Genomic DNA, 26,845 nt, shown 5'->3' on the forward strand with positions numbered 1-26,845 from the left:
TTGTCCAGATTCCACTGAAATCATGTTCTCTGTGTGTGTGTAATAGCAGAATTAACCCAAATCTTAACCAAAGGAGTAAAAAAGTAGTTTTTTTCTGGACTCACTTCAGAGTTTATTCCTCCTCCTTGGCTTCCACTGCTGTGTTTGAAAGACTGGTATTTAAGAATCCAGAAGGGTAGATCCAAACCCCACATCCTCTGCTCAAGCAGAGCTCAGTACAGTCAGTCTCTCAGAGATCAAGATCACAGATTATTAGGACAGCTTTCTCTTCAAAAGGCTCTTTCTCTGTCTCTGTGTCTGTCTTGGTGCTGCAAAAAGGAATAATACAAGTCGCTATTTTACCTCTTTTACTGTACGAACTACCAGAACAGACACACAAACATACCTGGCATCACCCAAGTACTCATAAACAGCAGAGCTCTCAGAAGCATTGTGTCTCTTCTCTAAACATGAAATTTTATTTTAGATGTTGTAAGTCTGCTACTCTTACATGGGATGGAAAGAATCTATGGAGACACCAAGCAATGTTCAAAAATTTTTGCACTTCTCTACACTGAAACAGTTCTGGATAACCGTACTACACTAGTAGGATACTATTAAGGAAATGGTACTGACAATTTTTCCATTATACATTTTTTTTAGGTAGAAACTTGTCAACAACAGTCTGCTTTCTTCTGCAGACATAATATACTCTCTGGAATAAAGCAGGCAGCAGATGCACTATTTCCTCAGTTTCAAGGGTTCTGACACAAAGTAAAAATGGTAAAAGAATTTTGCAATCTACTCATAACCAGACCAGCTAGTTTTCACGTGCTGAGATATTGTCAGCTGCAAAGACCACTGCAAAAGCACCAAGGAACATTCAGGTTTGATGTCACCTGGATTTCCTTGTGCTGTGTGTGGTAACGTGAATATATATGCCAAAATATCAAGCCCAGTTTTGTTCCATTAAATTAGTGCAAAGTTGATCCCTATTCTGAAAAGGATGGAATAAGGAAATTATTGCTGTTTGTAGAATAACAGATGTTGCACAACTAAAGCAATTAATGTTTCTCCAAGGACCAAATTGTAACACCTACCAGTGATATCAGATTGCCAGCTAAAATGTTAAGTAAAGTAACACTTTTCATGTTTGGTAACATTTCCCTAGCTAGTCCTAAAATATGTCTGAACCTGTTTGAACTTTCTAGCTATTGATTTTCATCTAAAGTTTCACAATCCTTCACTTTCCTGTTACACGTTTCTCTGGTATTCTGCAGTATGATGCCTATGACACTATTACAGGAAATTCTGACCTTATTCTAGTCCAAGACCACTTGGCAGTGAGCAGCAAAACATCCACATTTGCACTTCCTCAAAAACAGCTCCCAGACCTTTAAAATAAATGAAGTCTAATGAAACTGTGCAAAGCAGTGCAAAGGAGAACTGGGAGAGTTAGAAAAGCAAGAACACCATGTAAGTTGTGCTGCTGTTGGTGATTCCTCCTGGCTTTTCTTCAGCCTGCAGTTGCCAGATTTACAGCTTTTGTAGTGTTCCTTAGTCCTGTTGACTTAACATAAGACAGCCCAACTTTAAGAAGATGTGAGATTGAATTTTAGATGCATCAAATTTGGCCCACCTCCCCAGGCTAGGGTCATGAGAAATCCGATTTGATGAGGGCGCCTGGGAGATTAAAAAAGTGAACATGGGAGATCATTCCACAGGCAGAAAAACTCCTTGCAGTGAGATTCTGCCCATTCAGGAACAGTACTTGGAGGTTGTGTACGCTCTTGCTCTACATCTCTTTGGCCCCATGAAGCCCCCCTATTTTCATAAGGAAAAATGAAGAGCTGCATCTGGTGTCAGAGCAGGGTAAAGTGCTGGTTTGTTCTGTGTCAGCATCTGGACCTGCCCTTATCGTCTAGCAGGTGTAGAGGTCTGTGACCTAGCTAAGGGGTTGTGCCCTCACAATCGGAATAGTGAGAGAAGATCAAGGGAGACAACCCACAGAAGGTGTAGAAAATGTCTACTTTCCTCACCAATTCCACTTCTACGAAAGAAAATTGTATTTTCATTTCTGACTAAATACTGGAGTTTCATTTACTCAACTTTTTGTGGCTGCATCTGCTCAAGCTGCTAGATTAAAACTAAACAGTAAAATGCAGGTAGAACTCTCAGTTAAGATGCTTAAGCAGTACAACAAAAGTGGGAATCAACCCATAGAAACCACTCATTGAAACAATGTCAAAAATGCAATATTTCAGGATGATACAGCTCTGGAAAAAAAATCACATTAATCTTCATCTTATAATACAACATTACTTAAGCTAGTATACTGGGCTTGCTTGGCAAGGTTTTGGTAGTGGAGGGGCTACACGGGTGGCTTTTGTGAGAAGCTGCTAGAAGCTTCCTCTGTGTTCAATAGAGCCAATGCCAGATGGCTCCAAGATGGACCCGCCGCTGGCCAAGGCCAAGCCCATCAGCGACGGTGGTAGCACCTCTGTGATAAGATATTTAAGAAGAAAAAAAAAAACCAACCCTGCATAATGGCATTTGCAGCTGGAGAGAGGAGTGAGAACTTTGCAGACACCAAGGTCAGTGAAGAAGGAGGGGGAGGAGGTGCTCCAGGCACTGAAGCAGACATTCCCCTGCGGCCCATGGTGAAGGCCACGGTGAGGCAGGCTGAGCCCCTGCAGCCCATGGAGGTCCACAGTAGAGCAGATATCCACCTGCAGCCCATGGAAGACCCCACGCTGGAGCAGGTGGATGCCTGAAGGAGGCCGTGTCCCCGTGGGAAGCCCATGCTGGAGCAGGCTCCTGGCAGGACCTGTGGCCCTGTGGAGAGAGGAGCCCACGCTAGAGCAGGTTTGCTGACAGGGTTTGTGACCCCATGGGGGACCCTCACTGGAGCAGTCTCTTTGTGAAGGACTGCACCCTGTGGAAAGGACTCATGTTGGAGCAGTCCATGGAGGACTGTCCCCCGTGGGAGGGACCCCACGCTGGAGCAGGAGAGGAGCGTGAGAAGGAAGAAGTGGCAGAGACAACGTGTGATGAACTGACCGCAGCATCCATTCCCTGTCCCCCTGCACAGCTCCGGGGGAGGAGGTAGATAAAATGGGTGTAAAGTTGAGCCTGAGAAGGGAAGGGTGGGGGAAAGGTGTTTTAAGATTTGGTTTTATTTCTCATTGCCCTACTCTGATTTGATTTGTGATAAATTCAACTTTTTCCCCAAGGTGAGTCTGTTTTGCCTGTGACATTAATTTCTGAGCAATCTCTCCCTGTCCTTATCTTGACCCATGAGCCTTTCATTGTATTTTTTCTCCTCTGTCCAGCTGAGGAGCGAGAGTGACAGAGCGGCTTTTGCGGGCACCTGGCTTTCAGCCAGGCTAAACCACGACACTAGTCTTCTCAGTGAGTTTGGAAACCATGAGTATAGCCTCCAGAGGGCTGAAAAATTTATTCATGCTCCTACCAGTTGTTCTTTGCTGCCCATTAGATGCTGACGGCAGTGGTCTCCAGGCAGACCCTTGTCACTGGCAGCCCCGGTAGCTTTCCAGCCCTGGGACCACACACTCTCAAGGGGTTAGGCTATTTGGCAAAAGTTGTGTGAAATTCAAGACACTGCAGATTGTTTCACAATAGCAATCTTAGCTCACAAGTCACACACACTACTAGATGTCAAAGATTCAGAAAAAACATGCATGAGTTGCTAGAAATAACTTTTTTTCCAGTGCCATTTCTACAATGGGCAGTTCAGGGTCTTGAAGAGATAACAAAGTCACTTCCAAAATAAGAAATGTGCCAACACAGTATCACATAGAGAGACTGCTTCAGAGACACAAACCTGTGAGGTCAAAAAAGCAGTCTGCTGCACTCAGGCTAATTAGCAGCTGAAAGCTACGACTAACAGGTCACACAGCTGCTGATCCTGGACCTAGCTCAGATGTACCTGTAACTGTGCAATATAAACACATTGCTCCACTTCTTACAGCCTGTGCACCAGGACGTCGCCAGGACTGGCTTTTGGAGAGTCTCTCAGGTTCTCCAGGAGTTTAGGGTCATGGACATCAGTAGTCTGTGACAGTAGGAGCATGGGAGACATGAAGAAGACTCAGAGTCTGGCTGGGATGGAAGACTTGTGACAAAACCAAATAGTGCCACCAACTGCTGGGAACCCAGCACAGTGTGTCTAAAAACAATACAGAAAAAAATATGCCAACAACAGTTGTTGCATGGTAGAAGACAAAATTGTAAAGTGAAAGATCATCTCATCTCTCAGCAGGAAGGGGAAACGTGAAGTCATGACTTGGCACTGCTCTTCATTCCAGGAGCTGTTTAACCACACTCCTACTCAGAAATTTCAACCCACTGTAGTACACTCTTGAGCTTTCTGTTTCCTTGCCCCTTTTTCTTTCTTCTGGGGCACTTCCCTTAGCACAGCCTTCCCACTCCTCAGGACTACTTCCTCTGTTTCAAGAGTCTCTAGCACCTTGATTTCATTTCTGCTGTAAACATGCTAGAGAGTAAGTCTGTGCCTTTGTCCCCAATCCTTTCCTCATAGCACACCTCTTTGCTTCTCCGTATCAACCTGCCAGGTTGTTGGCTCTCAACAGCTGGGGCTAAGCAAAGCTGCCCTGTGCGGAAGGTTGGTGAGTGAAAGACATGTTGCTGAATTCCTCTAGTCTCTCTATTTACAGCTCAAAACCGTAACAAGTTCTGGAAATACATTACTATATCCTCTTAGTATTGTCTTGTGAAATGTTCACTGAATATTACGTCTTGTTACAGGAGGATGTAACAAGGGAGAGACTTCTGTAACCTTGCAAATGGAGACTGTGCTTTCCAAGTGTCTCCTGTAGCCCTGTCACCCAGTAAGATGATATTTCACCCAGTAATGCGGCATTGGTATTGCTATTGTCAGGCCACAGGCTTTGTACTGAGTGTGCAAGGCCTCAGACTTGGCAAAAATAAAGCTTCAGGCAGGTCAAGAGGAGTTCAGACAAAGCCAAGCTGGCAAGCCTCAGGCCTGAGGCCTTGCACACTCAGTACAAAGCCTGTGGTCTGGCAATAGCAATACCAATAACTGCTCAGAAGAACTGCTGTTGCCTATATTTATTTTTGTCCTAGTTTTGCTTATCTTTGTGTGGCACAACCACAGTTTTTACACAGATAGTAATAAGAAGTAGCTATTCTCTCTAACATGACTCTAACATGATGTTGCAACATAGAGAAATGTAGTTCTGGTATGATAGCGGAGGCTTTGAGAAGCAGGGATAGAGGATTAGATATAGAGGGACTCTTTCATGAGGGACCGACAGGCTGAAGCCGTTGACCTTAGGACTCAGAGGAGCCGTGGAAGAGTAAAAGAATTACGCTTAGAAAAGAGGTATAAACTAGGAAGTGTGTATACAACAAATTCAACTATTATTTTTGTAATTATTACTATTACTACTGTTAAGATGTTTTTGCCCAAAAGTATTAATGTCTTTTTTATTTTTTCTCTTGTCTTCTTTTTCTGAGATAATTACATCTGGACTAATGATGATTGTTGGATTAGAGTGCTAAAAGTTCAACTATACTAACAATAAATTCTTGCATTTTTGTAGAAGGTGTTTCCTTTTTCCCATAACAGAACTGTATTACATTTGCCCCACAGACGAGGCCAATTAGGCAGCAGTGAGCACCTTGGTAGACAGACTGGGTTGTGGCACTGCAAATTTATGAGGAACAGCATCACTTTGGGGAAACCCAAAACAGGCGTGAGAGTGAATGTGCCTCATCCGGAAAGCCTGAGATTTCACAGCCCTGTATATGACAATCAATTTAAAGCCAGGTTCTGTTACATGTTTGAGATCCACCACTGAATTCCATGAGGCAGGACGCAATAATCATTGGGATTTGTGTAATGTTTTCCAGGGCTTGACATCAGTGTTAAAAAAATCCAGATAAGAACTACTTATCACCTTCTCCTCTTATTTAAGATAAAGATACAAAGAAGAAGAGTTGGATCAGCCAAAATCAATGATCCTGTTCATTTGTGGCCACACACTATAACTACCTGGAGTCCTTACACTAGAATCTTGGCTACAGAAACACACCTCACACAGTCTTCTTTCTGATATGTTGTGTGGGTTTTGCTCTCCTTAATTAGAAATACATTCTAACCCAAATACATTATCCAATGCAAACCCCAAATGCATTAATAAATTAACCCAGAAGTGAGATACAAAACTTTCTGCAGTTTACAATTTTCTGCTGACACGACTTCATAATGCCGTTAAGTTCTGAAGCTTGCCTGACTTCAAGTTTCTTTAAGAACCCGAAAATCTCAGCAGTCTGCTGAAACTCTGGTGGCCCTTAGATGACTTCCATGCCCAACTTCTCTCTCTGTCAGCAGTTCCTTTCTTTCTATTGAGCTGGAGAAGATAATCAGGTGTCCTCTCTCATCCATCCCAGTGCACTCCACTGTCAGCTGGTCAGTCTATCTCCTCTCCTAATAGGTCATCCTGCTCTTCTCCTCCTTCACACTGACTCTCAAACTAGCAGATAAATTGTGGTTTTACTTGTCACAGCTTTCTGGTACAGCTTTTCCAAGTTGTGGCTGATGTCGAGAGCCTTTGGCCCTGATTTTTCTATGCTTTTTGCTCATGTAGACAAAATGTTAGGCTACAACCCAGAACACACTCCCTGATTTCAGGGAAAAAAACACAGGCTTGAGGGGCTTAGACTTACCTGACAGTCTTTTCAATTAAATGAGTGGAGGGAGGGAAGTTGGAAGTGTCAGTGCGGAGCACTGTCTAAGCATTTAATGTTTAATGCATGTGACATATGAACATCTAGGAGATAAGAAATGGTCCCTCATCAGTGTGGAAAACACTAACAGACAGTAAAATTCTCCACTATCCAAGGACAAGTGCTAATAATATTGAAAATACATTGTGACTTGAAGAAGTCTTGTAAAATGAAGCGTTAGTGTACAATGTTAATTCCCTGAAGAAACATGCCAGCGATAGTTTGGATTTGAGATTTCAGGCAAATCCAAGTGTACTTCAGGCAGCACAAATAAAATTTTTTTGCTAAGATTCACTTAAAGTTTTATGTAGGACTTTATCCCAGAATACTTTAGTACAGCTCAGGCAGAAATACCAGCTTTTCTTCGAATTCTCTTGCTCAGATGGCTTTCCAGTTGAAGTTATTTTTATTATTTATTTGTGGCTTCCTTTCACCTTAACACTTCCTTAATCTCTTCCAAGAAGAACGGCAAACTAGTTTGCATGTGCTAAATATACTGGCATAAAACAACTATTGCAATGTGATCTGAAAGCTTCAGATGGACTTGGCTTCATATCACGCTTGCTAACACTGATACTGTTTTGCACAATGGCATGAACAGCCTATCCACAGCCCTTCAGCTAACAAAGTAGGTCTAAACTTAAACTTAGATTTTCATAGATGGCCTCTGAAGTTGTGTTCCTCATGTTCCAGGGCCACATGTGAAGACCAAGAACCGGCAGCTACAACAGATGGGAACCATGCCCTAGAACAATACTTTGCTTTGGAGAAAAACAGTTCACAAACCACGTTTCTCAAACTAATAGATGCTTGACAGTGTTATTCATGATCTTGGCACTTTGGCATCCTCATTGCAAAATGGAGATCATTGTATTGATTCATCTCATAAATGTGATGAGAAGACAAATACTGTAATATCTGTGAAGCAATTGGATATTACCCTAACACAACTAGAGACATGATCATGAGGGAAAAGCAAATTTCTGCAGTCCAAGAAGCATCTGGGTAGTGTACATTAAATAGGGCCTGGTCCTGTATGCTAGTGAAGTGCAATAAAAAGAATCCTGACTAAACAGTCCCTCAGCTGGGAGCACAGCTCCTGCAAACTGAGCGAAGCATCGTGATGTGTGTACTCAGGAGGTTAACATGGAGGGCAGATTGCACTGATATTTCCTTCTGTACTTCTTCCTGTGAGCAACTCAGAATATCTTAATAATATGTTTACCTCCCAACTGACTCACATCTCAGTTGTCATATCTTACTTGTCCAAGGCTCTGTGCAATGTCCAAAGCTGTGAGGAAGTACTACGACACCTGAGCAGCTGACAATGCAACTTTCACATGCCATCATTCACATGCTGTCAATAGAAACTATGTTTCGCTTTTATGTATCTTCCTACCTCTTCCAAAACACAATGCCCCTTTAGAACACCTGCATGGGTGTGAGGACATAGCGGAAGAGGAGGATGGCCTTTGCAGCCTTAATTCTGTGACATGATGGGGAGCACATAGAGTTTTCATGAGCATGAGCAGGGTTCAGTCTTCATAGTGGCCCAATAAATCTGTTCCTTCTTCTGGGTGGGTGATGAGCAGGACTGATCTTTAGATCTACAGCATAGGTCTCTTCCTCTTCAGCTAAGGATGTAGACAACATTAGCAGGCTTACCTGCTAAAAAAACACCTCAGCCCCAAAGAACAGCAAATCAAAAATATTTGGCTTGATATTTTTCAAAAATAAAAAATGGTTTCTCATCACCAAAAGTCCCAAAGATTTCATTCAGGTTATCTGAAACATTTGTTTGGGGTATAACTCAGTTTTATCACTGAACGGGTTAGCAGTCTAGTCTGAACTCCTTGTCTAGGCTCTTTCTATCGTTAAAGACAGCCTAAAGTGGAGTAGCTTAAGACAAAGGCAATTACCCTCCGCAAATACCTACCTCTATCCTCTGACTATAGAGGGAGCCCTTACATTAGCTAGCCGATTACCAGGTAAGGTGGGAGAGAATTCCTACAGTCTCCAACATTCAGCTTGAAGGAGTCTGGAATGAATTATCTACCAACAGACCTTGCAAAGCCCTCCTGTCTGCTCCTCCTTGTGCTCAACCGAAGTTGCCACATGCCCATCCCTGTAAGCTTGAGGATAGTCAGCAAAATGTCTGCTGAGGGCCAGTGTGGATCAGGACGCTCAAGAGGTGTCTACTGCACAGGACTGAGTAATACATTTATCGAACTCCTTTTTCAACACAAAACATCTGCTTAATCTGATTTCACCATAAAAAGACAGGCTGAAGCACACAAGAGGAACAGGAAAGCAACTCCATCGGTATGCACCTTCCCTCCTCCTGTCCTGCTTTGCCTGAAATTCTTAAACATGCTCTAACACAGGGACTGCAGTCAGCATTTCCCCTTCCACATGAGAGGCCTTGAATATCAGATGAACTGCAAGGCCATCGCTTCATCTTTGCTATGGTCTTAATGGCATACAGCTGAGGCCCAGACATTTCCATTTAGGTAATTCGCTTGGTAATTTTACCGATATTTTGGACAACAGTGAACTGTTTCCAGCTCTCCCTTTCCCTCCACATGAACAGAAAAGAGACTTCTTCAAGAAATTAGGAAAATCATGTCAGTGCCCTGAGTGTATCCCTATGTCTTGACTTCAATATCCACATAATATTCTAAACTTAAGGCAAAAGAATTATTGTCAGAAAAAGCTAGTTCTCTCTTACATTCAGCATTTGATGGAGTCATAGAAGCACATAATGGTTGGGTTCCCTTGCTTCAGTTCTGTCAGTGGTAGTGTTGTGACAGGTTGTAGAAAGCCCCAGTTGAAGTAAGACAGGTTTTTTGCAGAAATTTTTTGTTCTTTTTTGATTCTTCTCTTTGGTACAACCTAGCAGTACTTCCCTGTTTATAGAATTTCAATTGATTAACATGGTGAAATTTATGCACTCTTTTCTTCCCTTCTTGCTCTTTCTGATTTTATAGACGGAGAACCTAAGTAGTTCTCTAATTTTATAAGGCAAGCAATCTTCACCTGGCAATGTCTCTGACTTTGTAAGGCTTTTCTCCCACTCCTTCCTCTGCTTCCATCTCCTAGGCAGTTCTTTGGATTAGTTAATGTCAGTAAAGCTCACTAAACCCTTACAGGAAAGATGCTAAGAGTAAAATCATAGAAAGCATTTCTGAGAAAGCTCTCCAGAGATAATCTAGTCCTTTCCCAATGATCTCCCACACGCCATGCTTTTTTAGACCAATGAACACTTCATTCCATTCCCCTGGATTTCTTCAGACTCCCAACATCCTTGAAAAAGGGATTTTCAGATGGCTCTGTCCTTTCTAACAGGCCCTATCCTCTATAATATAATAATTTAGCTACAATTCAAAACGTAGTCCCAGGTGCCTAAAATTAAGTGTCCAACATAAGATATTTCTTCTCTTTTTAATCTTTCATTTTTCCTGTATTTTGATCTCAGTCAAACTTTCTAAAGCATCTTCCAATTATTTGCATTACCATTTCAGAAAGAAACCATCCCTGATTTTCAAAGGTCAGTGCAACTGGAGGTCAGGCAGCCTAAAAACACTGTCCACTTGTCTTCAATTTAAGCACCCAGACTGGAGGCACAAAGAATTTGAACTCTTTCAAAACAATGTGTGCAAAACTGTGCTTTCTTTCTCAAATTATAAGTGAATTGTAAGTCATGAGTCACTTATTCCCCATCACAAGGATCCGTCAAACCCACTACTCCAAACTCAAGACGACTGCTTACCTCACAGATTATGAAATTAGCATGTAGGTCTTCCAAGGATGACTTCTTCTGTGACTTTTCTTAAGACTGGTCTGTGTAAGAGAGAAAATGAAAACAAGAATTTGTCCATTCCTGAGAGACGTCAAATTTTAGCGGTTCTATCAATATATGGATGATTGCAGGTTTGTATATATTTTATTTTCTCCCGCATTTGTTTAGAAAGCACTATCTGCATAGGCTGCTTGCTATACAACTAGGTCTTTTTTGAGATTCAATCCCAAAGTGCCGCATTTACTAATTTTCCAAAACTTTTGCCATCATTTACAGATTAGCGCTGCTAGTTTCAGCTGTAACTGTATTTTTCTTGGGCAAACTGATAGAGCAAGCAAAAAGGAGGAGCTTGGTGACTCCAGGAAGTCCCTGAAAAAGACAGAAGGAAGCCCCATTGTCATAAGACAGGGAGAGAAGAGGGCAAGGGTTACTTCTGGTACCCCCAGACAATTACACTCACCCGTAGCCCGTAGCCCCTGGGCAATGGACTCTCAAGGAGTCCCACTCTCAAGAGCTGCGACAAGCCCCTTCTCGAGGTGACCACCCCTGTTTCTCACGGTGCAGTGAAAACGAAGTGCCTTAGGCAGGATTTTTGACCCTGCAAGCCAATCACTTCTTTACCGGGCATAGTAGTTCATAAAACACTAAACTTGCAAAGGAAACTGCTGAACTAGCAGCCTGTACATTGAGTAGAAAGAGATGTCCTGAGTGGTAAAACCCATAACTTTTCAAATTCAGACAGCAACTCAGAGAGAGATGGTATAGAAAGAAAATATGGGTTGTGTCTTCCTGTTATCCACTGTGTCCAGTAGCGAATGCCCCTTCTGCCCAGGCTTGAAGGTTTTCAGTGGTTTGCAGTCTGTATTTACAGCAAAATCTACACAGCCCCTTCCAGATCAACAGGAAATGTTTATGTCCTTTCAGCCATCAGAGGGGTCCCTCTTCCTAACGTCTTGTTTAGGGGCTCCTTCTGAAACAGCTCTGTGAGTCTCTTTTATACTCTCTGGAACACATGTGGTCAGATTATGTATCACTGGTTTTATTCAAACTCCACATACATTTTCTAGGAAATTACAAAATCCAGCTATAATTGTAGCACAAGCCAATCTTACATCTTTTCAGGAACACTGCAGGAAACCACCCAGCAGTCTTAGAGAAAGTAGTAAACAGCTGCTGCCAAAAAAAATGCAAATTTGAAAAATGTAGCCTTGCTATAACTTGCTATAAAATTGTACAAAGACTCCTTAGGGAGCAGATAAGTGGTCATGTTAGTCATCAGTCCTGGTTTAAAATGATCACTTACATAGGCATCAATTATCACTCCAACAGCTGGAGGCTGTTGCAGCTGCAGTGCCAATGGCGTTGGTGAAGTGAACGTTTTAAATAAATAAATGCATGACACCAGCCTGTACACTCAACTATACTTCCTGCCTTTGAAGCAAAAATATATTTTAACCACTTTCTGTTATTTTAATCTCTTTTTCTTTCCGTTGATTTCAATCCTGCAATGTCACCACATCAAAAAGGGAATGAGCTGCAGGTTCCAGCTTGCCTCATATGACAGCCTCTTAGAAGTGTAAGATGATTACAAATGGCTTTGCAAAAATCACAACAGATGTTCAAGGAGGGGGTTCTACACCACACAGTGCAGTATGGTGTTGACTGTGTGAGCTGATGACATAACTGGAAGGAAGGTAGCTCTACCAGCACAGTGCTCTGCCTGACCTAATTAGCTCTGAAACATCTGGACCTTGACTTGTCTCTCTTTGCAATGCTCACCTAAGGCAAGTGTGATGCTGTCTAACATGACACTGCTTTGCATAGTATAAACATATCCTAGTTTTCCCTACAGATTCTTTTTCACTAGTGATGATGAAAGGGAGAACCATGTAGAAATTATGTAGAAGTTGGTCAGTGACAATGAGCATGAAGAATACCCTGGTGGGGTTGTTTCAACAGTCACTCTGGAGACCTGAATTTAATTTTAAAAGCACACATTCTGTATGCCAGGTATTTCACACTACTTTCTGTTGAGCTGCAGAAGTCTCTGGAGCAGCTAAAAATACTTATTTTCCCGAGAACAGGATTTTATTGAATCTAACCACCCAGTCTCCACCACGTAAAGAGATGCAGTAGTTCAGATACTGACTGCTCCAGTTCCAGCTGGAGCAAAACAAGCAGATGTCCATAAAGTCTTCATCCCTCAGTTAGGAACTCGGCCTGGAAACTCAGCATTTTCAGAAAAGAAGAACCATGCCCTTGCTTCTTGTAATAATGTTTTGCAATAAATCACACAGGAAGTGCTGTTTCCTATTTTCAGATCTAGGGTTTAACTATGTGTTTGTTCACAAAGAAGAAGACACGGTCAGACAAAACAAGCTTGATAAATCAGTGAGTAGCTAATATTTTTTCTTTTTTTACATGTAAATGTGTATCTATAGACATAGATTCGCTCAGTAGGGAAGTATATGTGCCTAATGACAGTGGCAGTAGTTACCATTCAAGTAGAAACACTATCTTTAAGAACAATTGTGTCTTGTAACTAGCTTACAACTCAGGATACGGCTAAATGTGAGAGCAGAGAATTGAACTGGAGAAATGGTGTAGAAAACTACGGTCTTTTTTGTACTAGAAACTTACTATGTCTTGGTTTTGAAGCTGTTCCGGGAGGTCACTAGCTTGAAAATATATTCTGCTAAGGATATTATCTGGTCAGACATGAAATCCTTCACACTTAATCTAACCTCTCCAAATCTAAGCCACATCTTGCTCTATCAGATGCAGATGGCAGATGTTCTTCATCGCTATCCTATCATATGGTTTCTTTGTATTATTCAAGTATTTAATTTGTTAAAGGTGTTGTTTCATTATCGTGTTATGAAGGGATATGTTCTTTGGGATTTGTTCCTCTTTTTAATGTGATGTCTCTGAGCCACAACATTAGAAAGCCTGTACTCTGTATGTCATATATATCAGTCATGATCTGGCTTGAAATTTTTGTTAATGAGGTTTTACATGAATAAAATTCATCCCTTCTACACTGGAATTGTATCATTCTCACACACCAGGAGAGGCGAGCTCGTAGGTTTGGATAAATGAGACTTGCCACTTGGATATTAGCAAAGAAGCTACAACAGCCTAAGAATACATATTTCTTTTTTTGGTAGTGTATTGAATATGCAGCTAGAGCAACTTTTGCTTTCATGAGAGAATTGCACTGTCATTTGCCAGTTGACAGTGCCAGAGGAGTGGGCTTGAACTGCTGGTGTGGAGACTCTTACAGCAATAACATGTCAGGGGCATGATCGTATGACAAGTTGGCAATCTCCATTCCAGACTATTATCCTTCTTTTTTATACTCCACTTCATCCCCAGAATGGTTGTGAGTACAATTGTTGTTTGAATTACTCTGAATTCAATGTTTTATCTCAAGAAGTTTAAGCAGAGACATTGGGAAAAAAACCTAAACAGAGATACTAGCACAGGATAGCCTACTCAAGAGAAGAGCCCTCTTACAAATAGAGTCATGATTTGGAGGAAGACATTTAGTAGCAGTCTCAAGTTTCTCTTTCTCAAAGTGCTTATTTTCAGTGCTTATGCTACTCTCTTACTGTACATTGTTTAGGTAAGAACACCTCCTACTTCTTCTGTCTTGTGACCACATAGACTGACTCTATTTAACTGCAGAAAAGCTCAAAATTTTTGCAAGGCTGTTTCTCTGTTTTGGTGGGGAATGGAAACAACTGGATCCTGAGGATTCACAGAGAATTAAGACTGTTTTTTCCAGCCCAGAATATATTTTTCTTTGAAAGTTCTACAGGGATGAAAAAACCTCATCAGTTAGGAGGCAAGCAATTCTGAAGAGATGTTTCTAATGCTCAGCTGTTATAAAAGAGGAACAGGTTTCCAAAGCAAGGTTTAATTTTAGAAGGGACTGTCTTTCCCCATTCATATCCTGGAAATAAATCCTGTGGTCGCTACCACATGAAAAGGTGTGTTTGAAGGAAACTATCAGCTCAGAGTTTTACATATAGCATTTAAATTACACTTCCATCTTTTCCTTCAGCTTTACTGGGAACTCAAGAAAAGTATGTACTTTTATGCTTGCTTCCCAAGATGTCTTTGGTGTCTGTGCACAGTCTTCTCTGTAGTTTTGCCTGTCCACAGACTCCTTCTGGAAAGTCAAAGGCAAAGTTAAAGAGCTAGAGCTGTTAGCAGGAAACATTGGGCACCTCTCTTGCAACACCTGCTATCAGGATATGGGGTATTATTTTTCTTCATTTAAGTTTCAGTTTTACTTCGTGCTACATTGTACTTCTCCCTCTTCATAAAGTGCCCTAGATGCTGGTGACACATACTTTTAAGCCGACTACAAGTCATTAAGCAATTTCTTTCTCTGTATGACAAATGCTGCCATTTGTGAAAAGGAAGAGAGCGAGGGCAGGGGGAGTAGTGTTGTGTTACCTGTTCACACATTTCAAAAGAGGAATTTTGTCTTAGACTGTAAAAAGGGAAAGGGAGCTTTGGGGGTCATTGAGTTTTGAGATAAGCAGCTCCATTAATGCACAGATGCTCTTCTAACTTGTAGTTATCAAATGTTCCGATTTCCGTAAGGAAACTGTCCAAATCCCCTTTCGGGCACAGCAGACTCACTGAGATGTGACAACTGCCATCACTGAAGAAGTCAATGTAGCAACCCAGGAGCCTCTTTGCTTGAATTACTCTAACATGGAATTGGCTGATAGACATACCAGCACCTAGACACTTCTATAGCTAAAGGTGACACGCTATAGATAACAGCTAATACTCAAGAGTTAGCAAGGCTTCTCTCAAAGCAGCTAAAATACAGAAATCTGAAAAGACATGATTCAGAGCTACATCTTCATTACAAGAATCTCTGATACTGCAGTGAGTGCAGCTTTGTTAAAACTTTAAGAAATTAAATAATATTTATTTTGGCTCACAACATCACAATTAATAAGAAAATAAAATTTTCTGCCATCCAAGCTGTAAGCTCATTTTCTCCACAAGAACTCTTTCCCAGGGTGCAGATATTTGGCCCAGGGCTTGGTCACACTTCACTGCACCCAAGTTCTTGGACACTCAGAACATAAACAGTCCTCTGAGGTGAAATGAGAGTAGCCTCTTATTGGACTGCTCATATATTTAGATACTTTAGCATGATAAGCACACAAGATAATTTAGAAGGGAAGGAGGGCATCAAAGAGAAAATTCTCCTTCTATTTCTACCTTAGGTTTGACTCTGTTGCCCAGTTCTGCAGAAATCATCCAGAATTTCTGTTAGCAACCAAAACGACCCTGTGCACACAGAAACTGTGGGTGTGTGGGCAGGACAGTGGGCACTGATGGCAGTCCATAAAGTAAATGAGAAAGCCCCACAAATGACAATCATTAAGACTTCCTGAATATTCATTTATAATTTTGGAAGGAAAATAAGAGGGAAATAAGCCAAATAATCACAAGTTCCCAAATATACTTACAGCACACAAGCAGAGATAAACCTGGAGATTTCTTTGCTAACACACCGATTCTGAAGGTTCATGCCTATATCATTTTAGAGCCAAAACCAGACTTCTCATCAAGGGCTACAGCTTCTGTGGAAGATGTTCCTTTCTGCATGAAAATGAAAACTGGAAAAATGGTTAAAGATAAATGAAAAAAAAAATCAAGTGCAAACAGTAGTTTCCAACAGAATTTGCTAGCCAGATCAGTTTTATAGAGCTCTTTGTGATTAACATTTCTTGTGTGCAAAGGATAAGGAATTTCTTAGAAAGCATTTCAGAAAATATTTTTAATATTTTGTGCTTGTTGTGAAGAGGAGGATCTCACTTCTATCCCATGCAAATGCTCAGAGATTTCCCGTCAGGCCATAGACAGTAAACAGAATGACCACAGTACATGGTGTCTTTCTAGGCAGCATCCATGTGAATTGTACAGTGCAGCTGCTCAGTTTTGGTAGTGGGAAGGAGTACTGGGTCTGGCTAGGATAGACCTGATTTTCTTCACAGCAGACCTTATGGTGCTGTCTTTTCAGATTTCTGATCACAGCTGGGACAGGTGACCCAAACTGACCAAAAGGATATTCTGTGCCATATAATGTCATGCTCAGCAATAAAACTGGGGAGGGAGGAAGTTTTTCCAAAGTACATGTTGCTCAGAGACTGGCTGGTGATCTGTCTGCTTGGTGGGAGGTGGCAAGCATTTGTCCTTGTATAATCTCTTGTGTTTTTTTCTGTTTCCTTTCCTTATTCAACTGTCTTTATCTCAACCCACAAGTTTTTCTTGCTTTTGCCCTTCTGATTCTCTCCCCCATCATGCTGTGGAGGGAGGGAGTGACTATATGGGGGCTTAGGTGCCAGCTGGGGTCAACCCAAAACAGGAGATAAGACTTGGGCAGCAAAGGAGACAAATCTGTAGGCAATCAATGACCTTTAGTTCTGTTACTCCCCCAATTATTTTCTGTTGTTTTCAAATCTCAAAATAAGTTCCAAACCAGATTAAAATAATCATTACTTTCTTTGGATATATACAAAGATTCAACAAGGCTAAGTGTGCCAGGGGAGGTTTAGATTGGATGTTATGAAAAATTTCTTCACTGAAAGGGTTGTCAAGCATTGCAACAGGCTGCCCAGAGAAGTGGTTGAGTCACTGTCCCTGGAGGGATTTAGAAGACCTGTAGACATGGCACTTAGGGACATGGTTTAGTGGTGGACTTGGTAGTGTCAGTGACGTGTGGAAAGCAGACTCCTCAATCTGTAAGATTGTAAAGTAGGTATGTTTATTCGGCACCGGGCAGCACGGGGGGTAGTCCCACCAAAGTCGTGCGTGCAGAGCAGCAACGTGTCTCTTCAATTTATACAATCAAATATTGCATATGCATTAGATTTCCCAATACACCTATACATATGCATCTATCCTCATTGCATATCAAAATTAGTTCCGAGAAATAATTTCATATACTCGTCCCAGTTGCACTTGCGCAGTGCCTCCTGGTGGTGGTCGTCGGGGGTCCCAAGATGAAGGCCCATCCTCTTCATCACAGCGTCCGCTGATTGACCTTTGTTTCTGCGCAAACTCAGTTCTCTCCTGGCTCCCATCCATACAGCAGGGTCGGTCTTGACCTGTTCTAGGCGACTCCCAGCCCCTATCAGGAACTAACCCCTTTGTATGGAGAAGCAAGACTCTCTGCTTCACTTAATTTAGACAATAGATAAGCACTATCAGTTTTTTAAATGCACAGCAACTATTAGGTAACGCCACTTGTATTAAAATCCCTTTTAACCCCTTCCTTCATCAGGATTACAGTTGAACTCAATGATCTTAAGGGTCTTTTTTCAACCTAAATGATTCTATGATTCTATAATTATATATATGTATGAGGGTAGATACATGTGTGTATATATACATGTATGTATAGTTGTGCATATAGACGCACAAAAAATTCTTTTAACACTATGTAATCAATAAAATCTGTTCATGAAGATTATTTGTATTAAATATATATCTACTGAGATAAAGACCAAAATTAAAACTAGGTCCTCTGCATTCTGAATAGTCTGTAACTACCTATCAGGAAATAATCCTTTCCTCAAACAGCTGAGTAGGCTGACATGAGCTTAAGACGCTTCAGAAATTTCACATGCTACAGCTCAGAATGGCCCAACATGTAATTAAATTGAGCTTCTACCAAAAAGCAGACCAGAGGCCTGCCCCTGTGTCACTCCAGCTGTGGGCTGAGTTTCCTCAGTTACATTTAGTCTTGCAGAGCTCAAGTGCAGAGACAATGAAGTGGTGGTTTTGAAAATGTGGTCTCTGCAAAATACATCTGCAATCACATGGGGTAGACCTTGTCATTGAAAAAAGTGCATGGCGGGGCTGCAAGCAGGAAAGGAGCAAACATCGCTGCACTACATGAGTGTTCAGAGATCACAGAGCAAGTTGGGGCAGACACTACCTGAAGGCTTCTGTTGCCTTTGTCAAGAGAACAGGCATCAAATTGTCAGGAAAATGCAGATTTCAAACCATCAATCCGCTAGGAACAGCCACCAATATACCATGAAATGCCTCACAAAAGCAGTCATAATGATATAGGAAGAATGAGCAGTCCTTTCACAAGACAGCAAATAGCTCTATTTGAGTGGCTACCAAATGCATCCATTTCACTTTCCCACTAAGTAACTAGGGAGAACATCTGCTCTCTCTGACACGTCTTCACAAAATCCTCTTCCTGCCTTCTCATGGGACACACAGGAATTCTTCCATTTTCTACAAGAGTCTGTGAGAAGACAAATCTCCCTAACTTTTCAGAGACCAAATTACACAAAGCTATGCTTCTGTATCTGGCTCACAGGCCTACCAGGGCCTAGGGAAAGGGGATGGGTTTGGTGAGAGGAAGGGCTGACTTTAAAGTCACAAGCCTTTACCTGCTCCCACTAGAACAGAACTTGCCCAAGGGCTTTCACAGCTCTGCTGCACCACTCACCTCCCAGGCTGTGACTCATTCTTGCAAGGGAAGTCCAGTCGCCCCAGCAGTCCCCAAACCAAAAGTGGAGGGACAGACAGTTTGGGCAACTCTTGCACTCCCTCAATTACTCACTTCACTGGAAACACTAACAAAGGACGAAGGACAGTGTCAAACAATCGCTACACTGCTAGTGCACACTCACAGCAATGGCCATATCTGTCTTTCCCCTTGGTGTCCCCTTCAAGACATTTGCCACTCTCAGTTTTGGAGCTCCTGAATCACAGCTGTTAAACAGCTACTGAAACAAGGAATGAAAACTTCTTTGGTCCCTAAGCACTGGGCAAGCCTTTCAATTGACAGGAAGATGCCACAACAGATACCGGTGTTACAGGCTCCGCTGATAGCAACTGTCATCTGTTATGCCATTTGCCAAGGTGTTTGCCTATCTGTTCTTTCTACAGGACTGCACACCGTTTTCCTTCCCAAGCTACCTAAAACCAGCACGCTTACATGGCCTACGCCTGACCCAGACTCTGTAAAGGACACAGCGTTTGCCATCTTAACCCAGACCAACGCTGCCGACTCGCTGCTCTGCAAAGCCCAGGACAGCAGGTTCACCAGGTGGGTACGTTTAGTACTGTGCAAAGGTCCTTTCCACACCTCCAGTGACCTGATCCCAACCAGGCATTGAGGCTCCCAGGAAGTCACGAACAGCCTGAACCAGCGGCAGACAGTTTGTTTTACCCATGTCACAGCGCCTTTGCAGGCACCGGTTTACACTTGGCCAGTGCCTGGTCCACCTTGGGTGAGGGCTACAGGATGGGCTGGCACGACGAGAAGGTGGCCAGGTCCCAAGGAGAAGTACAGCTACGCTGCTCTGCGTGCCAGCCGCTGTGCTTTCCTGTTGCTGCCTTGCTGGCTTTCTCCATCCCTTTGGAAAGTCACTGCTGAGCACAACGTCCCCAGACTACCCACTGCTCAGGCTAAATTCATCATTTCTCTGCTTCTGGTTGGGTCAGGCAGCTGACAGGCTCCACTGAGCAGGAAAAACGCACCAGGGACCGTACACGTAGGAAACGACACACAGCACACTTCCAACACGCAGCAACGTGACTTCACAGGTATACACACGGCTTTCCTGGGAGCTCTGCAGTTGCACTCTCTTCCACACCTTGACGTGGTGATGCTGCTGTGCTCAACAGCAAAAACCATTCCAGATAAGCACATCAGCGTGTTTCATTCCCCTCACTCCAAGCTTGGCGTTTCCTCTAGTTTAACACGCTTTTCTTCCTTTCCAGACCAACACACCATGGAAAACCAAACCACAGACTTAATCGACTGGCCACTGACAACAGAATTCGACTACAGCGATTCAGCGCCATGCATGGGAACTGAGGAAAAGCACTTTGCAGCAAAACTTTTGCCACCACTCTATTCTTTGGTGGTGATATTTGGCCTCACAGGCAACATGCTTGTTGTCTTTATCCTGATAAAATACAAGAGATTGAAGAGTATGACTGACATCTACCTGCTCAATTTGGCAATATCTGATTTGCTGTTTATATTTTCTCTTCCTTTTTGGGCTTATTACGCTGCTCACGACTGGATTTTTGGGGAGGCGCTGTGTAGAATTCTCTCAGGTGTCTACCTGCTTGGCTTCTACAGCGGGATCTTTTTCATAATCCTGTTGACCCTAGACAGGTATCTGGCCATAGTGCACGCAGTGTTTGCTTTAAAAGCTAGGACAGTTACCTACGGCATCCTCACCAGCGCTGTCACTTGGGCTGTTGCTATTTTTGCTTCCATTCCTGGGATGGTATTTCACAAAACTCAAAGGGAAAATTCACGTTATACTTGCAGTGCTCATTATGAAAGCGATACCACAATAAATTGGAAGTACTCCTACATTTTAAAGATGAACATTCTGGGACTTATTGTTCCAATGTTCATTATGATTTTCAGTTACTCACAAATTCTAAAAACATTATTGAGATGCAAGAATGAGAAAAAACAGAAGGCAGTCAGACTTATTTTTGTGATCATGATTTTTTACTTCATCTTTTGGACACCGTTCCATATTTCTTCTTTCTTGCATACATTCCAAAGTTTACTTTTCAACCCAAATTGTGAAATCAAAGGTCAATTGGAGAAAGCAATCCAAGTGACAGAAACAATCTCAATGATCCACTGTTGTATCAATCCTGTGATCTATGCATTTGTTGGAGAAAAATTTAGGAAGTACCTTTATACCTTTTTCCGAAAGCATATTGCAGCCCATGTCTGCAAAAAATGTCCAAATCTTTATCGTGAAAAATTAGAAAGAGTTAGTTCCACCTTCACACCATCCACTGCAGAGCATGACATCTCTACTGGACTGTAAAAATACATCAAAACATTAGTTAGTAAATGTTGCATCGCTCGCTTTGCCTTAAGGACTGCCTGACATTATTGAAGATCTTTGTGTCAACCACTACGGAAAACTGCATGACCCTCAATTCTTGTGTTTAACTGTTCCCTGGGATTACAGAATTTTGCATTCTTAAAATAAGAGAATCAGTGAGTTCTTCAGGAAAAGTTAACACCATAGCTGGATCACATCAAGATTTGAATGGGGCCCAGAACAGCATTATTCTGTTTCTTGACCCAAATTCTGTCCAATGAATCACTGCTAGTGAGATTTACTTGGGGAGAATACAACACTGAAGAGACTAAGGAGTAGTATGTCATCCCACAAGAACTTTTTACTGCTATGTGAACATTTTAAGATAAACACTGGGAGGAAGCTTTGAGGATTGATGTACCTGTTTAGTATTCGGCATTAACAGAACACCTTTTGGAAGTGATTGTATTCTTTCAGTAACATGGTCAGGCATTTGATAGGGGGATGCTTTCAGTTTTCTTCATTCCCCCGTCTCCCTAATTTTCCCTAAATTAATATATAATGTTTCCAGAAAAAGGAATTTGAGGATGAATATGAGCCATATCAAGATAACATCCCTCCTTTGATGGGAAAGTTGACTGACCTTTATCTTACTGGGGCCATTTAACCCAAGGATTTATCTGTTAGCTAATAGTGTAGTCATTTTTAAACACAATCATATTGACTATAGGCTAAGTTACAGCATTTTGATTTTAGTTCTTTAATTTTATGTGTGCCATATCACTGTTCAGTTGCTAACATTTTCCAAAGTGGGATTTTAATGGGCGACATTGTGATTTTTGTGGGTGCAATTTTGCAAGTAAGTGTGCACATCAAGTCTACTGACTGCACAACAAGACAACATTGCACCCCCAAAAAACATGAGCTTTTTCTGACAAATCATATCCCTCCAAGGAAAACAGGACTTAACCAATAAAAGCACCTCAGTAAAGATCTGCAAGGCCAGAATGAAAATTATCTTGGTATTCGGTATGCAAGATTCTGTATGAGAAAAATATCAGGACCCTCTGAAGGATTTTGGAGACCATGAGCACAGTAACGAGTGGAGGCCTCCCTAGTTATGGACAGGTAAATCGTGTGTGTAGAGGAAGACTTTATGTGGCAGATGCAGTAAGTGTGTCAGGCTAGGCTCCTGCCTGAGAAAACCATGCTCTTCACATACACAGTAACTGTGATGTTTGGGGTACACTTCCAGGCAAATAGCAGCCTTGGAACTGCAAAACCAGCCAGCTGCACAGGAGACATACCCACCTTGCCTTCCACGGAGAACAGTGTCCACAGCTGACTGGTGCCTCAATTAGAACTGCATGCTAGTTGAAGACTTGAGACCATCAGTCTACTGGTGTCCTATGGCCATACATCTATGCCATTATTAGGAGTTTCCCTGTGAAAGAAAGTGGTATTTGAGGGGCATAATGTTAGCAAAGAAGAGGAGGGAGGGGCGTAGTGGAGAACTTCTTGCTTCAAACTGTAAGGAAGTGCAGGTGAGCACTCCTTATGCAAGTGAACTGTCCTGCTTTTTTCCCCCTTTGCTTCAAAGCGCACCGCTCATGCAGGTAAAGCCTTGTTCATGGAAATCTGGAGGGGCAGGTTCAACTGGCCTCCAGGAAAGGTAAAGACACGAGAGAGGATTCCACACTACTTAATATTTGGCACGTGACTCAGAGGCCTAAATTAACAGCAAATCTCTTTGAGGTCCCTCAGTGGTCAGTAGAAAAAAAGAGATGGCCGAGTCAGAAGCACACATATGCTTTAAATAGCATCTGGGGAAGATTACCTGTCCAACTGTAGAGGAAGCCTGGAAATGCCAAGCCTCCTAATTTAGGTATCAGATGCCTTAATCTAGGTAGTGCAAATACTTCTCACCCTCTAGCCTTATAACATCAAGGCACTGCTTCTGTTAGTTGTTAGCTTTTATCCTACCAGCTAGTATAATCTGTCCACTACCTTGTGAGGTTAATAGCCACAGACAGACTGAAGAAAAGACCAAAAACTATCCTCATAGTAAACTTTCTTGCTTGGAAATAATATTTTTCCTTTCTTTTGTACTTTTTTACTGCACTAAAGTGAAAGCACCTTTTTAATATTAAAGTGTAAATTAGTTCAGTGCGATACACATTCTGCTGTAACTGTGCTATTTCTACTGCTGTGTTTTATTTTAAATTCTTTTCTTGTTGGAATGACACTTCTTCCTGTTTTCATGGTAATGCAGTGCATCTAATAAAATCTGTGTCTGAAAAACAATGTATACCCTGTAGCCCATGTTCTCCTCCTAAGCAAAAGGGCATCAACTCTGCTGTCAGAATGGAGGTTGCAAAAAGATGTAACTATGGACTTAAACACTCGCAATACCACTCTCCAGCAAAGCGAACCAAACTGAACAAGCAAAGAACTGTCTGCCCAGTCCAAAAGCTACTGTAGCTGGCATGGCTTTTATCCACTTACAGGCCTGAGAAGAGTGCATTAGAACAGCTTCAGGAAAAGTCTGGGGCCACAGATTTTAGATGAGTGAAATCTGACAGGAGAAACAGGGGTGTGTGCAGGGGAACAGGAGGAAGAAAGAAGAGCAATAAAAGATGGCACTCTGAACATTGTGATGAAGACAGGATTCTCCATAGGCTATCTGCAGCTAATTTCAGATCTCCTTGCACTGCGTAGAGTAACCCCAGCAACACGGTGTGCCTGATCTCCCAAGTTTTAAATGTAAGCAACTCTAAGCATTCAAAGATCAATATGGAAATATGCTTCTGCTTCACCACGTCATTCTTCCTGTTCCACTGTCCCAATTCCTTTTTTCAGCCTACGATCCACACCTTCACTTCTCCACTGCATACTCTTTTCATCTGTGCACAGTGGGGTAGGCTAAATTCTATACCCACTGCCTTTGTTTTCCAATTTGCATTTTCTGTTTTGTGCTGGCAAAACCTAAAGATTAAACACTAAACATAAAGATTACCTTATTGTTATGTTATGTGCCCAGGCAGGATAATCCTTGATCCTTCACTGTAGCTTTGCACTGAGACAAAGGCTCTAGCTAGTTTTGCGGCAGATTTTGAGTCTTAATCAGTCAGATGTGGCTGCAGGCTGGTATAGTTACAGGCCAGGTAGCTCCAAATAAGGCTAGCAGGACTGCACACAGTCTGGTCATAGTGGGATGGAGCTACCCATGGGGAAGGTTTAACCAGATCCCCAGTCCCCATGAGAGAGAACACAAGTCACCTCAGCAGAGAGGTGAAGGAAATTTTACATATGGGAGACAAATATTCCATAACTCAAGCTCTGCAAGGAAAAGCACTGAGATGAAGATCCAGTGCATATGTAAGAGCTAGAGAGGCGGTCAGATACACAGAAACTGTGCAATGAACTGAAGGTACGTTAAGAAAATGGCAAGGCACACCGGAATTGAAATTACAGTAGAGAAGAAGCTAACACAAGGAAGAACCATTTCAGTGCCTGGGAGGCATCTTAGCTGCTCCAGTGAGATACTGAGGAAACGAAAGCAAGCATTTGTGAGAGCGTACGAGTAGCACCAGAACACCAAAAAAAAATTCAAGACAGGAGCTCTGTGAACACTTCAAGTGAATTGTTGCTTTATAACAAATGTTGAACAGCTACGTGGAAACCATTACAAATTCAAAATTTTGGGCACTGAACTTCTGAAGAGATAACGCATTGACTGGGCTTTCAGCATGCTTATGAAACGAACGCCCAGGTGCCATGGACAAATATCTATGCACAGCCCCGAAAAACAGTTTAGTTTATGCACAGGACAGGATAGAGTCCGACCTTCCTGTCAGGACATGCTGCTGTCACATGTTCAGAAGCATGTGGGGAGGAACACAGCAAAAGATAACTCTGCTGACTATCAGGCAGACTTCCTAAGAGGCAAAAGGAAATGTAGCAGAAGTGCATATATGGTATTGGTGAGTGCTGAGCAGTACACACAACCAACCACTAGACTTATAATCACTGCCATTGGTTTGTCTGTGGTAATTATATAATGGACAAACACAGAAAAAGTGAAACTTCTGGTAACCAGTGCATAGGGATGTTCCTGTCATACGACTTTCTTGTTTGTTAACCCAACTGTGACCTTATGTGTACATATTTTAGATAAGATAAAGGTAAATGGAGTATAAAGGAAGAGTAAATGAAAATGGATAAATATGAAAAACTAGTGGCAAAAACTGAAAGAATTACTTTATCAGCTTTAACAGAGGCTAATAAAGTAATAGCCAGAGTAATGGGAAGATGAGAGACAAATACTTTAAGTAGAATGTTAAACGATTTAGGCGAGTAAGAGGGACTTTCAGTTATGAAGCTCCAAAATAAATATCACTCCTTCCAGTGAAAACTACAAAAGGGATAAATACAAAGAACATAAGAACAAATTTACATGGTATCTTGTTCCAGCTAACAAAAAACAAAGAAATGAAGTACCAGGAGAATGACATGATGTTGACCAGGGTGAACAGCACAACAGGCAGATACTTCTCATTTTGAAGTTTAATTTTGCTGCTGTTTTCAACCGTTGATGCCTACTGGCTTTCTCCTAGTGACTGCTGTGGTTCCTGTGGTCTTAGAAGCATTACACCTTAATATCACAATAAAAAAAATTAAGCTAGCAGAGGAAACAAAACCAAACCAGCAAATTCTGGCACATTAAGAATATCAATAGCAATCGGGCCAAAACAAAGAAGGATGTTTGTCTAGCAAGATGGGGCGAAGGCATTGCTTTGTACCCATATTTTGGTGACACTTGCCTATCAGGAGCTCTACTTCATTCAGAAAATGGAATGGTAGGGAAAAGAAATGTTGTACAAATTCGTGTATCTGCCAAGCAGTTTTGTAACACCCGTGATAGTGAGAGCTATCTTGGTTTGCGTGTTTTAAGTCTGAAATGACTGATACTGAGAAGGCGGGGCCACAACACTGAACTGGAGGAGGGCAGCATTATCAGATACACAGGCCAATGTGCAAAACTGCACAAACATGCAAGTAACAATCAGCTTTGCAGAACTGTCTACAAAGTTGTGCCAGTAGGATGCTAACCATAAGACAATAACAACACAACCTATCCTGATACCAGACTTTTTGAATGGAATGGAAACCAAGTGGATGGAAGTGGAGGAGCCATTTGAACAACTTGCAGGGATGCTGTCATGAGGTATGGACAATTACAGACTACATCTAATCCTTGGCACTCAAAAATACTTTCTGGTTCCTGGGTCCGGGCACATACCTTGTCGCTGCACAGACTCTGTCCACCCTTTCTGTGACCCAGTTTTCACTGGGAAGAAATTTGGTGTGTGAGTCTCCCAGCCTGCCTGATCAAAGGTCAAGGATTTAC

At 42.0% G+C, this 26,845-nt stretch overlaps 1 protein-coding gene and 1 long non-coding RNA gene across 3 annotated transcripts in view; one reads left to right on the top strand and one right to left on the bottom strand.

Moving 5' to 3' along the window:
- The window catches only part of LOC142361161 (uncharacterized), a 23,790-nt gene extending 7,640 nt beyond the window's left edge, over positions 1–16,150 (bottom strand). The window contains exons 1-3 of one of the 2 annotated variants that reach the window (XR_012763731.1): positions 16,072–16,150; positions 10,541–10,611; positions 105–308 (exon numbers count right to left, since the gene is read on the bottom strand). This is a non-coding gene — a long non-coding RNA (uncharacterized LOC142361161). Of the gene's footprint in view, positions 1–104; positions 309–10,540; positions 10,870–16,071 lie in introns of those variants that run through there. The other variant, XR_012763730.1, reaches the window with a different exon arrangement.
- LOC104336565 (C-C chemokine receptor type 2) lies at positions 12,916–23,723 on the top strand. Its single transcript, XM_075418864.1, has 3 exons — positions 12,916–12,961; positions 19,517–19,676; positions 20,354–23,723. Exon 3 carries the CDS (start codon positions 20,365–20,367, stop codon positions 21,433–21,435), a length of 1,071 nt encoding a protein of 356 aa, XP_075274979.1. The 5' UTR covers positions 12,916–12,961; positions 19,517–19,676; positions 20,354–20,364; the 3' UTR covers positions 21,436–23,723.
- The last annotated feature ends 3,122 nt before the right edge of the window (positions 23,724–26,845 follow it).

Source organism: Opisthocomus hoazin, chromosome 4, assembly GCF_030867145.1.
Source record: "Opisthocomus hoazin isolate bOpiHoa1 chromosome 4, bOpiHoa1.hap1, whole genome shotgun sequence".
Classification (NCBI taxonomy): Eukaryota; Metazoa; Chordata; class Aves; order Opisthocomiformes; family Opisthocomidae; genus Opisthocomus; species Opisthocomus hoazin.